Source organism: Apostichopus japonicus, chromosome 12 (assembly GCF_037975245.1).
Source record: "Apostichopus japonicus isolate 1M-3 chromosome 12, ASM3797524v1, whole genome shotgun sequence".
Lineage (NCBI taxonomy): Eukaryota > Metazoa > Echinodermata > Holothuroidea > Aspidochirotida > Stichopodidae > Apostichopus > Apostichopus japonicus.
This window is the reverse complement of record NC_092572.1, coordinates 26,915,361-26,929,909: the sequence shown is the minus strand read 5'-3', so window position 1 is coordinate 26,929,909 and position 14,549 is coordinate 26,915,361. Positions and strand designations below refer to the sequence as shown.

The 14,549-nt window shown below is 38.1% G+C and overlaps 1 protein-coding gene across 1 annotated transcript in view; it reads left to right on the top strand.

Moving 5' to 3' along the window:
- Nucleotides 1-48: 48 nt before the first annotated feature.
- The window catches only part of LOC139976803 (uncharacterized), a 63,608-nt gene continuing 49,107 nt past the window's right edge, over nt 49-14,549 (top strand). Inside the window, exons 1-7 of the mRNA XM_071985594.1 lie at nt 49-238; nt 5,483-5,621; nt 7,835-7,946; nt 9,391-9,601; nt 10,299-10,412; nt 11,400-11,516; nt 12,390-12,449. Coding sequence (XP_071841695.1) covers nt 5,555-5,621; nt 7,835-7,946; nt 9,391-9,601; nt 10,299-10,412; nt 11,400-11,516; nt 12,390-12,449 — 681 coding nt within the window. The 5' untranslated portion in view covers nt 49-238; nt 5,483-5,554. The remainder of the gene's footprint in view (nt 239-5,482; nt 5,622-7,834; nt 7,947-9,390; nt 9,602-10,298; nt 10,413-11,399; nt 11,517-12,389; nt 12,450-14,549) is intronic.

Sequence of the window (14,549 nt, the reverse complement as noted above, 5' to 3'; positions counted from 1 at the left end):
AACACATATGACTGTTTGAATTCCTTCGTTGTGACTGTGTTGATCACTGCATGTAAACACAAGCTAAGTTACCTATTTTCACACGTACTATGCTCTATATATTAGAAACGTCACTGTGTGAGGGACGCTACTAAGCAGTGACAGTATCATCATTTTCGCTGAACTGATGTTTCAGCTTTTATGGCATTTCGCCTGAGCCACGAATTTTGATCAAGTTTCCTTCGACAAAGCCGACAAGGTAAGTGTTCTTCTCGCTTAGTGAAGTGCAGTTCGTATTCTAACGTTTGAACGTATTGCCCTTGGAACATCGGCTACTGCCCAGGGCCTAAGTCTAGTAGTAAACGGACGTTACACTTCAGGTCTATCGTGTAACGCTACTCGTTAAGCTTAACACGTTAGCCATAGTAAATGCAGGCTACAGATACAAATTTCAAAAGAAAACATGAAAGTTTTAGGACTAAAGCCTGATCAACTTTGCAAAGGAACAAAGAAGCACCAAGGTGTTCTCCATTTTCAGTTACATTTTGTTCAAAGAAGGCTCGATTGAAAGGAAAGCGATGTCAACAATTTTGGGCACAAGTACCCCTGTGCTACGTCGTTTTGGTCTATAGGCCTTCTATTCTATGCACTCACTACCTATTCATTACATTGACCATACCACTCACTACCTATTCATTACATTGACCATTGACATTCATTACATTGACCATAATACCAAAAGTCTACTATTTTTGCATACTGTAATCTGTGCGAAAGCCTAATGTTATGCTATATGCACAGTTATAACTGTATAGTAAGACTGAACAAGTTATATTCGTCTGGTTAGTTAACTGATTTGTAATGCAAGGCTGCACTTAGTTAGATTGGCCTATGTCAAAAATTTTTTTTTAAAAGAGGCATATGCAGTGTTTTAACCCCAGTGCTGCTTTTTACTAGGGATGCACCGTATCCAAATTTTTGGATCCGGCCGGAACCGGATTTTTTCATGACACAAAAGAAAATCATTAATAAGAAGTATCTTAGGTGAGGTATACGCATATTATAAAGAAGGTGACATTAAGACCCCATTTATGAGATTAAATATGACTTGAAGTGGTGTATTAATCTACATTTTTTAATAAAATAACTACAATATAATTGTTGACAAGCTTGATACGTATGTAAATTTGTTTGCTGGAAAAATACTGCATACTACCTATGAAGTTCAGACGTATTTAACCATATAAGAGATTGTTTCACACATAGAAATTCAGAGAAAACATGAATGCCAACAATAATGGGAAAGTAAAGATTCAATGGAACAGTATTTTGACTGATAAGTATATGAATGGTCTATTTTAACTGCACAATATTTATTAAACCTATTAAGGCTGCAAGAAATGATTTCACTGCAAACTGTATTTGTTGTATAAAGCTTCATATTATTACAGTAGTTGTATTATTTTGGTTGATCTTTAGAAACAGTGGGTCAGACCATTGAGAAAATTAAATTAAACATGTTAAACCTAATTTTTCCTTACTTTTGTTTTTATTAATTTTTGGAAATAGTTTACATTGATTTAAGTTAATACCAACCCCTTTTTAAGAAATAATTCAGGCCAGATTATGAAAAAGATCCGGCCAGATTTTGAAAAAGATCCAGCCGGATTTTGAAAAATATCCGGCCGGAACTGGATATCCGGTGCTTCCTTTCTTTTTACTCATAACAGGCTGTGACTGTGTGATTGAAGAATTCATTCATTTGTAAACCATATTGATGGAGTATAGTTGCATAAACTTTAAGTCAGAAAAGGAAGACTTAAATACAGATTACTTAGCAAACCAACTGCCAAATAGGTATGTAACATCGATATCAGGGCATGTCGTAAGATGCAGTACTGTAGTTGCAAGCGGTAAGTCCTGTCCATAAAAATAGCACTGTACTCAACCTGTTCCCTCCTCACTGAAAAGCTGTACTGGATTCAGTACAGTAGCTACTGTACGTACCCAGTGTTCGACTTATGGCCAAAAAATTGCATAGCAACAAATTTCGACAATATATAGTCAAGTGGGGTAAAAAAAAACAATTTACCTAAAGTTTGCTCTAAAAATTGATGAGTAAGAGGTATTGTTTCGGTTCCAATGTTCAAGTGTGTGGAGTGGGATTCTCTTAAAGAGAATCTAACAAAAATAACTTTTTTGTAAATGGAAAGTGTCGTTTTTTGCGAAAAATGTTGTTTTTTTTTACCCCCAAAATTTGCTTAATTCGGGGTAAAAAAAAACAATGCCGGGGTAAAAAAAAACAATGCTAGAAAACAGCTATTTTCTTCATGAATGTATCTTAAAATCATGTTTGCATATAATTACATCTAAGTATGAGCTACTACCTTTACATGAAAAAGAGAAAAAATTGTGAAATTGTCTTGATTCATAATTATGGATGGCTCGTGTCATATGTCATGCTCAGCCATATTCATACTATACAGTGTGTACTGTATATGATGCTACACAAATGTGGTGTAATATAGTAGAAACATTAGAGTTGAGCCAATTTCAGTTACTTCTGCCCAATCATTTAACATTTTTGACACATTACAGACATGAAAACTATTTGCCTAACCTCAAAAATCAACATTATGGAAAAATTTATCCATTCGGGCAAAGTAGGGAGTACATTGGAGCCGGAAAGTACTTGTTTTTTTTTACCCCATTCGCATCATTTTTGGGGGGTAAAAAAAAACAAGGCCCCCCCATGAAGCGTGAATGAAGTTGGAGTAATTCTACCATGGGGTAGTGTAATATCACTAACTGCTATGCTGTAACTGCTGGAATAATCTCCACATCATAAAAGCTGGGTATGCAGGAGAAAGTTTCGGATATATGGTACAAACTTCAAATTTTGCTATCTTAGCATTCGCTTGATTCGATGAAGCGGTGATTGGCAGCGAAGTGACATAGAGTTCCAGAAATTATATAATAATAAACTAGACATAGAGGACTATCACCCAAAATAAATTGGAACTTTGACTAAATATTCCCCTTCTATAAATAGGGGTTGTTCTTTTTTACCCCAACTACCCCCTTGTTTTTTTTTTACCCCAACTGACTATACAATATTTTTGTTGCATAGCAATTCCCCAATATTGAATAGCAGTTTTGAAATTACCACAAAACGGACCAAATGTTGGCGATCAATGTATTAACTAGAAAATGTTTGTTTATTATTATTATTTATACTAGTGTTGCTACTGTACGATAATCGTTTTCAATATCGGTATTGGCCGATATTTGCAATATCGGCAGCATATCGGTATCGGTAAAATTTTGCCTAATTGCCGATAACAGCAAACCGATATTGAACTTTTCTTTTTAACAGCAAAGCTACCTGTACTTATTTATACTTGCAATGATTTGTTAATCTGCCCAAGACGATCCATTTCTTTAGCGTCAGTTAAACTCAGATTCATTTTCGATTAATATCCATGGAAACCTGACTCTCCGTAACATCTAAAAACACGTCTATGGCGCGCAAATATATAACCAATGACCTTTGTGAACCTTGGCCTACACACAGCATTAGTGCAGCATATATACACTGTACTAACCATTCATTGCCTCAAAGGCCTCCGTGAAAAACCTTGAACATGATGCATACAGTAACTGCACAGTTCAGCAGTGTTGGAAAACCTTGTTCAATTTCCCGCGAACACACTGCCGATTTCCCGCCAGTGTTCGCCTGCCTAGCACGCGTAACATGCGAGCATAAAGGCGTGGTGTCTAGGGGCCCGTCTTAGGGCTATGGTGGGGTCATGGGGTAGAACCCCTCGTGGGGATCCTGGGGGCGAAAGCCCCCGAAAATTGTTGTCATTTTTTGTGATGTCTGGCAATGAAAAAATTTGCAGTTGAGGATGCAAAATACTGACAACTTTTTTTATTTAAATTGTCACGAAACTGATGAAAATTTTAAAATGACAAGTTAAAGTAGCTATATTATGTTATAAAATGAAAAGAGATTTAATCTGTCTTTCAATCTTTAAAAAGTGCAACTTACAAAACTTCCGATATTATGAAACAAACAACGTTCAGCAAAGCCCCGTTTCTAGACTGCCTAACAATGAATAGCGTGCACTATGCGTACATTTTTACAACTGCAGTGTTTAACCCTATACCCAACTACTGTACCACGGTACATGTGCTGCGAATTTGCCCAGGTACCTTCCCAACAACTGTGAGCTCATCCCCTGTGTAACACCTGTTTGTTAACATTTTTTTGGCACGTTGCTAGGGAACCTTTTAGTTACGTGAGATCCGTAACCGCCGAGGTGGTTAGGCTATTTGCTTTATACTTAACTATGGTAGGATATTATTTTTTCAGGTTTTTTTTTTCGCTATACGGTCAAGTGAATTAGTTGTACATTGAGTATAAACTCAATAAATTATAACTTCTACATTGTGATCGACAGTTCATAAGTTAAGGTTTGAGTGTTTGCTCCCAAATCTGACTAGGAATTTGTATCGCACAAATTGGCACAATGTGAGATGCTGATTTGGAAACGTCTCGCAAGTTTGTCCTTTTGGATCGCATTTTGCGATGCGATACCGGAAAAATCGAACACTGTACGTATCACTCGATGTTAAAGGGGAAACCTGTCTTAAACTTAGATCTAATGCATTCATTCCCATGCACTATGTGTATTCAGCTGGTACTAGCATTGGTACTAGCATTACTTTGGGCAAAAATACCATCAAATATATCATAATAGCCAACTGGGTAGTTAACTGGTTAAAAACAGGTACAGGTATGATTGACTTTCACAACCAGAGAAATGTCTAAGGAACACACAAGATGACTGAAAGTCCCAGTGGGAAAATTTCCTCTGCGGGGTGGTAAGGACAGTATAACAATTTTGGCCAAAGGTGACCATATTTGAATATATGCATGCAGCATATTAGGAGCCAATACAGCATACCTTTAACACGCTGGGCGGCACTGGACGGCCCCGCCCATCACTAAAAATTACCGCCCAGCACTGTCTTAAAAATCATGAATCCTGCCCAGCCCTATTTTCATCTAAAATCCTGACATTCCTAACCACATATTCAAAATAAATTGGGCCTAGCCTATGCCAAAATCATACAGACTAATAATGCATCAGTTACGCATACGAGAAACATTACTTACCGCTCTCAATCGGTCCCTTGTAACATCTCTTTGAAACAAACTAATAACTTTTACCAGGTACGTAATACATTTCACTAAAAAAAATTTAAAAATGTAAATTGTTAGCAAACTAGTGTATGTGCTTAAAAAGCTACACAAGTGCCAGCATTAAGCATCTGAGCACCTTCAAAAATCAAAAAATTTCTCAAAGGGGAGGGGGACACCCCCTCCCTCCTAAACCCCTCCCCAAGGAAGGCGATCAGTATACCCGGGCACTCAGGAAATCCTGGGCACATCCCTGCTTTAAAAGCACTCTGTCTGGTCTCTGTTCACCTTTTGCAGCACGAAAGATACAAACTGGAGGACTTGCAGAGTAAGCAACTCGAGGACGTCCCGCTTTAAGCTCAAGTCAAGATGATGGTTGGTAATCAGTTAGTCCTAGAGGAAGACTATGATGAGAATTATCAGCCTAATGAAGAAGGTTTGTGTTCTGACAATACTTACAGTAGTCTAAGTAATCATAAATTAACAATTTTTTTTTAAATTGTCAACTTTAAGGACACTACAGTAGTGTAGTTGCAGCAATTGTGCTAAGTGTACAGACTTTCCATATAGAAGTTATTATTATGCATACAAAATATCACAACAAAGTCTTGTCCAACCCTTGCTCCCGTAACTTATGTAACCTTCCAAAACCATCTTTCATGATTGATACAATGTTACAGATATCCTGGAATATGCCCAGATGGTTGGTATTAATCCCGACATTTATGGTAACCTTCCAAAACCATCTTTCATGATTGATACATATTACAGATCTATACTGGAATATGCCAAGGTGGTTGCTATTAGTCCTGACATTTATGGTAACCTTGCAAAACCATCTTTTATGATTGATACAATGTTACAAATATCCTGGAATATGCCTAGGTGGTTGGTATAAATCCCGACATTTATGGTAACCATCCAAAACCATCTTTCATGATTGATACAATGTTACAAATATCCTGGAATATGCCTAGGTGGTTGGTATAAATCCTGACATTTACATGTGGTAACCTTCCAAAACCATTCCTCATGATTGATACAATGTTACAGATATCCTGGAATATGCCCAGGTGGTTGGTATTAGTCCTGACATTTATGGTAACCTTGCAAAACCATCTTTTATGATTAATACAATGTTACAGATATCCTGGAAAAAGCCTAGGTGGTTGGTATAAATCCCAACATTTATGGTAACCATCCAAAACCATCTTTCATGATTGATACAATGTTACAAATATCCTGGAATATGCCCAGGTGGTTGGTATAAATCCTGACATTTACATATGGTAACCTTCCAAAACCATTCCTCATGATTGATACAATGTTACAGATATCCTTCAATATGCCCAGGTGGTTGGTATTAATCCCGAAATTTATGGTAACCTTGCAAAACCAACTTTCATGATTGATACAAGATATCCTGGAATATGCCTAGGTGGTTGGTATAAATCCTGACATTTACATATGGTAACCTTCCAAAACCATTCCTCATGATTGATACAATGTTACAGATATCCTGGAATATGCCCAGGTGGTTGGTATTAATCCTGACATTTATGGTAACCTTCCAAAACCTTTTCTCATTATTCATACACATGACAGATATCCTGGAATATGCCCAGGTGGTTGGGATTAATTCCAGCATTTATGGTAACCCTTCAAAACCATTTCTCATGATTGATACACATTACAGATACCCTGGAATATGCCCAGGTGGTTGGTATAAATCCTGACATTTACATATGGTAACCTTCCAAAACCATTCCTCATGATTGATACAATGTTACAGATATCCTGGAATATGCCCAGGTGGTTGGTATTAATCCTGACATTTATGGTAACCTTCCAAAACCTTTTCTCATTATTCATACACATGACAGATATCCTGGAATATGCCCAGGTGGTTGGGATTAATTCCGGCATTTATGGTAACCCTTCAAAACCATTTCTCATGATTGATACACATTACAGATACCCTGGAATATGCCCAGGTGGTTGGTATTAATCCCGACATTTATGGTAACCTTCCAAAACCATTTCTCATGATTGATACAATGTTACAGATATCCTGGAATATGCCCAGGTGGTTGGTATTAATCCTGACATTTATGGTAACCTTCCAAAACCTTTTCTCATTATTCATACACATGACAGATATCCTGGAATATGCCCAGGTGGTTGGGATTAATTCCGACATTTATGGTAACCCTTCAAAACCATTTCTCATGATTGATACACATTACAGATACCCTGGAATATGCCCAGGTGGTTGGTATTAATCCCGACATTTATGGTAACCCTCCAAAACCATCTTTCATGATTGATACATGTATACTGTATACTGTATTACAGATATCCTGGAATATGCCCAGGTGGTTGGTATTAATCCTGACATTTATGGTAACCCTCCAAAACCACTTTTCATGATTGATACATATACTGTACTGTATTACAGATATCCTGGAATATGCCCAGGTGGTTGGTATTAATCCCGACATTTATGGTAACCCTCCAAAACCATCTTTCATGATTGATACATATACTGTATTACAGATATCCTGGAATATGCCCAGGTGGTTGGTATTAATCCTGACATTTATGGTAACCCTCCAAAACCACTTTTCATGATTGATACATATATTACAGATATCCTGGAATATGCCCAGGTGGTTGGTATCAATCCCGACATTGAGCCAGAGTTGATGTGGATAGCCAGGGAGGGTATCAACGCACCGCTTCCTAATGACTGGAAACCTTGGTGAGTTCCTCTCTCTTCCATGCTTGGTTAGGGAATGAAATAATAGTCGCCATTGAAATCCTTCTCGGCCCTCTCGACACAGTTGCACACTGCACGACAGAACACCACCCCGAAAGCGTCCGAACTGTACCTAACCCGAATCAACTCGATGGTGATAATTATGGATAATGTTTGATGTGTTTTCATCATGCGTGACCCTTAAGACTACATCTGATCAAGATTTTGCCAGTCTAAGTTATTAAAGTCGCATGTATGGGCTTCAGTCAGATAGCAGTGTGTTTTTTTGACAGTGCGTTTCACAACTAAAAAACTGTCCAGTCTTAACAAGTTTTACCAAATCGTAGAGAAATGCTGCAAGCGTGAGTCGTAAGCAAAGAACAGTTGTTGTGTGCACCAATCTGTCATCCAGTCTTCCGTGGGGAGGGGGGGATGTCAGTGGGAAGATTACAAGTCTTCACGACTTACAAAAAGTAGGTCGCAGGAGTTGAGTTGTATCGGACAGCTTAGAAGATGTTGTTATGGTTTGATCAATGTAAGTTTTTATTGTACATGTTATGGAATGTACTCCTTGATGTGACAGTTTCTGGGACCGATTTCCAAACAGAGTTACCAAGACTTTCCTTTTGACCTCTGATACTGAATAGTTTTTGTGACAATTTCTTACTTTTGAAGTGCAGCAAACACTTTTTAACAACAAGAACAGAAATTACACGGTGTACTGTAGTCCTGTATGTGTGTCTGCCATACTGTATGGTGCAGAGAACTTAGAGAAGTGCCATACTTTATTCATGTAGCTTACTGAAGGTTTGGAAGTGGTTTAGGTTAAAAAAAATGACAGGGTTTTCCCCTGGTATTCATTTTGTGAGGTGGCCGACTGTTTGTTTTTTTTGCGACTGCCTCGCTGACGTTTAACCAACATTGCTGCTTGACTGTTTTCAGAGAAGGAATAAAATATGCAGTGATTGCAAGCCAACCTTTTTTTAAACCCATGCCAACATCTGACATTGACAAATTTGGCTGGGAACCCTAAATTATAGCATGAAATAAAAACTTCTTCTGCCTGTTTTAACGTAACATTTTTATCTAATCTATTGGTAGGATGATTGACATGAGGATGTTTAAACAGGCGACCCCAGACTCCCCATCCCCAGGTTTGCTCCCCGCCCCCCCCTCCAGTGTCACAAACCAGCTGCTGCCTCTCACACAAGAATCCCAGGGGTCGGGGTGGGGGTGTCGGGGGAAAGCCTGAATAGTTTCTTTCAGAAAGTTTTCAAATGTAGGTGACATGCTGAAACATGCAGAGAGGAGGAGTAACATTCAGATAACTAGTTAAAAGCCCATGTGCTCCTGTTGCAGTACTCATGCCAATTCAGACTCTGCAATGGGCGTAATTGTTACCGAATGCTTTCAAGTTTGCGTGTTTCTGCTCGCATCTCCACCACAGTCAAGACACCGGTGGAGGTGATATCTACTACTTCAACTTCTCAACGGGGGAAAGTATGTGGGATCATCCCTGCGACGAGTTCTACCGGACCATGGTAGCAGAAGAGAGGGAGAAGATGAAATTAGCCGGAGGAGGAGGCCAGAAGAAAGAGACGAAGAAGAAGAAGGAGAAGAAAGACAAAAAAGAGAAATCGGAGAAGAAACAAGAGAGTGTAAGTACCGGAGATGAAGATAAAGGATGGAAGAGGGAATGATGGTACAGTACTTGGGGGTAGGGAAAGGTTACAGGTAGGGTAGGGTCATCGGCAAAAGGAACATAGGGAAGGAACATGGGTGGTATATGACAATGGTGGTGTGTGGGGTAGAGAAGGTGTTTTATAAGCTTGATTAGGGGTAGGGGTGGTGGTAGAAAGAAATGTAGGGAAGAAACAAGAAAATATAAGTATGAATTAGATGGGTGGATGTTAGAATGGTTGTAGCTGGGGTAGGGAAGGTGTTTATAAGCTTGAGTAGGGGTAGGGGAGGAAATGTAGGGAAGAAACAAGAAAAAGAAGTAGATGGGTGGATGTGGCAATGGTTGTAGCTGGGGTAGGGAAGGTGTTTATAAGCTTGAGTAGGGGAAGGGGTGTGGGTATTAAAAAAGGAAGGGAAGAAACAAGAAAATCAAAGTAGGTTGTTGCTGGGGTAGAGAAGGTGCCTATTAGCTTGAATAGGGGTAGGGGTGTTGGTAGAAGAAAGTGTAGGAAAGACACAAGAAATCTAATTAGATGAATAGATTGGTGAATTTGTCAGGGGTCATTTTTTTAAAAATAATATTTGACTTGGAGGTCTCTGGTAAAAACATTTTGTTTTGAAAATTAAGCAAAAATATTTTTTATATATTTTTAAAAATTATTTTTTATGTTACAGCTACTGGCACCACTAAAGGGGGACACATTAGGGTCAACTCAGGGAAGCTTTGGAGGCACAAAGGAATCCTCCCAGCTAGGATCCATAAGGAGTTCTATGGGTTCGCCAGGCAGGGTAAGTCTGTGTTCAATTTGTGAGTAACGCTTTCTCATGAATTGGTAAGAGTCAAGAGATATCTTAGAGATTTTAAGATGTTAGAACTTGATCGTTATCGCTGATCTAGAAAGTATCATTGGTATTGATTATTGTATTATGATATAAGTGACACTTTATCAACCATATGTGTCACTATAACCATGTGTCATTATGTCAAAACATAAGTGCCGCTCTATCAGACCATATGTGTCACTATATTATAAAGTATGTGCCGCTTTATCATAACATATGTGCCACTTTATCATTATTAACATATTTGTGCCATTTTATCATAACATATGTGCCAATTTATCAAACCATGTGTGCCACTATGTCATAACATATGTGCCACTATATCATAATATATGTGTCATTATATTATAATATAACATATGTGCCACTTCATCATAATACATGTGCCACTATTTCAAAACATGTGCCACTATGTCATAACATATGTGCCACTATATCATAATATATGTGTCATTATATTATAATATAACATATGTGCCACTTCATCATAATACATGTGCCACTATTTCAAAACATGTGCCACTGTCATAACATATGTGCCACTATATCATAATATATGTGTCACTATATTATAATATATATGTGCCAGTATATCACAAAATTTGTGCCACTATTTCAAAACATATGTGCCACTTTGTCATAACATATGTGCCACTATGTTAGAATATATGTCACTACATCAATATATATGTGCCATGATATCGTAACATATACTGTATGTTCACTACATCAAACCATGTCTGCCACTATATATTGTAACATATGCCACTATCAGCTCAGAGACTGATCATTCATGAAAAAGTGATCAGTGCTATACACTATGTGTATATGCCCATCTCGAAAAAACAATCGGTCCTGATTTGTTTCTATGTTCTAGTCACAGAAGTCTTGTCTGTTCAAAATATTCTTCCTTTTTTTTCTCTCTCCTTGCAGAAATTAGGTAAAAATGATCCACCCCCTTTCTTAAAGTCTGGAAAGGACGAAAATCTGTCTTTGAAAGGATTACGAGAGGAAAGTTTGCAGATATTACCAGACATGTCCGAAGAAGATGTAAGGAAAATCAACTTTTGTTAAGTTTTAACTCAATAAAGCCCCCTTCCCCGTTCTTGAGACAAAATCTTATCAGCCTTCTTTAATAATCTAGTATTTGTACTTTTCTTTGGGGGGTCATCCTTTTTCAGTTTTCCAGTCTCTCTTTCTGAAACTTTTGTATTAGGATAGCAGGTTTACACTTGCAACCCTACAGTATTAGGATTCCAGTTAACACTTGCTACCTTACATTATTAGGATTGCAGGTTACACTTGCTACCCTACAGTATAAGGATTGCAGGTTCGAGTTGCAACCCTACAGTATTAGGTTTCCAGGTTACACTTGCAACCCTATAGTATTAGGATTCCAGGTTTGACTTGCTACCCTACAATATAAGAATTGCAGGTTACACTTGCTACCCTACAGTGTTTGGATTTTAGGTTTGACTTGCTACCTTACAGTATTAACACTGCTGGTTTTAAACACTATTGCTATTAATTTTTAATGAATCTAAACGTTCTATTTTATTGAATGTTCAGTCTCAATATGATTAAAACATGTCTAAATGTCTTTGTACTTTTAACCACGGTTTAATATACGTGAAGGCTTTTGTGTATCATCCGTGTGCGTGTGTGTGTGTGTGTATATTTCACTGTCTGTGTGTCTGTTGCAGCTAGCCCTCCACACCTTCAGACATTCTGGTTGGCAGTCCCATACAAAGCATCAAGGGACAGAATTAGTGGTAACACAAGCTATTGAGCCATCAAAGTTAGAGGAAATGGACAACTCACTTAATAAATTAAGCACTGGCCAATGTACTGTTGGTTATCTCTTTTTAAATTGGTGATTGCATTAATGGTTCTCTCTTTTTCTTTTCTGTTTTCTTCCCTTAGGAAACTCCAAGGTTAAATTTGGATCTTGATCTGCAAGACATTGGCCAGCTTGGATATGATGTAAGTACTCATATATATATATATATATATATATATATATATATATATATATCAATGAGTATATGATGAGTATATGATATCAATGAGTATATGATATATATATATCAATGAGTACTTACATCATATATTAATATATAAATATATATATAAATATATATATATATATATATATATAGATATATATATATATATATAAAATACTTGTACCCAGGATTGTTATTAAGTATCATGTTTCCTTTGCCAAACTGTTCTGCATGCTGCAGGCAATGAGAGCGTCGTGGTCCAGTGGTTAAGGCAGTGGACTTGTGATCTATGGATTGCAGGTTCGAGTCCTGGTCAGATCATTGCGTTGTGTCCTTGGGTCAAGGCACTTTATCTCCATTGCCTCTCTTCACCCAGGTGTATAAATGGGGACCTGTGAGATAAACTGTCAGCTTGGCGCTGTTTAGCTGCTGCCATGTGGAGGGATTGTCTCTATGTTTGACAGGTTATCGTTTACCACGGTAACATTGTGATGCGCCTTGAGCACCGATATTGTTGGATATTCTGCGCTTTATAATTCCTCATTATATTAACCCATATCATTATTATTATTGTGATCTAATTAAGGTTTTTAAAACATTCTCACTGGCTGTGGACACTCTGCCAAAAGGACCCCCCATGTGGCCCCCAGGACAAACTTTACCCTCCTGTGCTCTCCTTAACTTACACTACAATGTGAGGATGCCCTGCTCTATTGTGTATTGGTAACATGAGCTGTGATGTATTCCTCCCCCTCCCCCCCCCCCATTGTTCCTTGTTAGTAGGTTTTAGATCAGGGTTGTCCAACCTTTTGCAGAGGAGGGCAGCATGGAATGATTATGATGAAGGAGGGGGCCGCATGAACCCTACGCTCGATTTTTCGATTTTTTGCCGAAGCCCAAGGCAACACAATGTGAGCACTGCGCGCGGAGCGCACTGAATTATTTTCCTTCCTGATAAAACAGATGAATAAAGTTCAGCCCCCTCCCCCCTCCGCTGAGAGAGTGTCACACCGTATAGCATCTCTGGCGGGCCGGACGCAACCCTGCGGCGGGCCGGACTGTGGCCCGCGGGCCGTAGGTTGGACAACCCTGTTTTAGATGAATTACAACATATGTTTAATGTATATATCTCCTCTCACACCAGGTTTCAGCTTTGAAACTATGTCCGTCATGGTGGGAGGTTTTTTTTAAACGTTAAATGGAGAGAGAGTTTGTTTCATTGCACATCGGAAATTGGGAGCTCTTTTTTTAATTTGTATTAGGGCTTATTAGTTTGACTTACCAGGGCTGCAAGTCGAGGTCTTTTATAACAAATCCTGTGAGAGTCAGATTGTATTGATTGTGTTTTCAATATATAGTACTACCTCATTTTATGCTTTTCAAAATCCATAGAGTATCTAATTTCGTAGCAAGAAACTGTACATTAAAAACCCACTTCATGGTCGGTGTCTCACTCGACAGTAGTATCAATTACCTCTTTGGGCTCTTAAAGTCTTTCGTAGTAAATCATTCAATTTTATAACCGTCGATAGCAGATATATTTGAGCTCCCACTTGAGTATTTGTGCGTTAAAGCAGTGAACAAGTTTTACCTGATTATCTATATACTTAATAACTCCTTTTGGCTCTGACAAAGCTGCATTACTGTAAGTCAATATGGTTTTATACTGTCAGCTTTCACCTCATAAGTGATGTACAATTTCAGTAAAAACACGGAAAAGCAATATCAAGCTGTAACTCGAAGAATTAATGATTAATAAACTCTTACTCTAGCTAGGATTTAATAGTTCTGATGATCAGCTTAGCCTGAAGATAAGTTGAGACTGTGTAAAGACCGCAAATATCTTTCTTGGAAGAATCAGTCTTCCTGATATAGTCTATTTTAGGCATAATTTACAAATTTGAGTACAGTCAAATCTGATTTGTTCTCTGCCAAAAGACAAAGTGTTGCTCGGCTTTTCGTTTGTCGTCAAGAATGATATTAGAAGGGGATTGGCTTGAAGGGTTAAATGTTCTGTTTTGAAAGCAAATTATTTTTTTATTTTTTTTTTTTATCTCCACCAGTGCCGTAGGAGGGT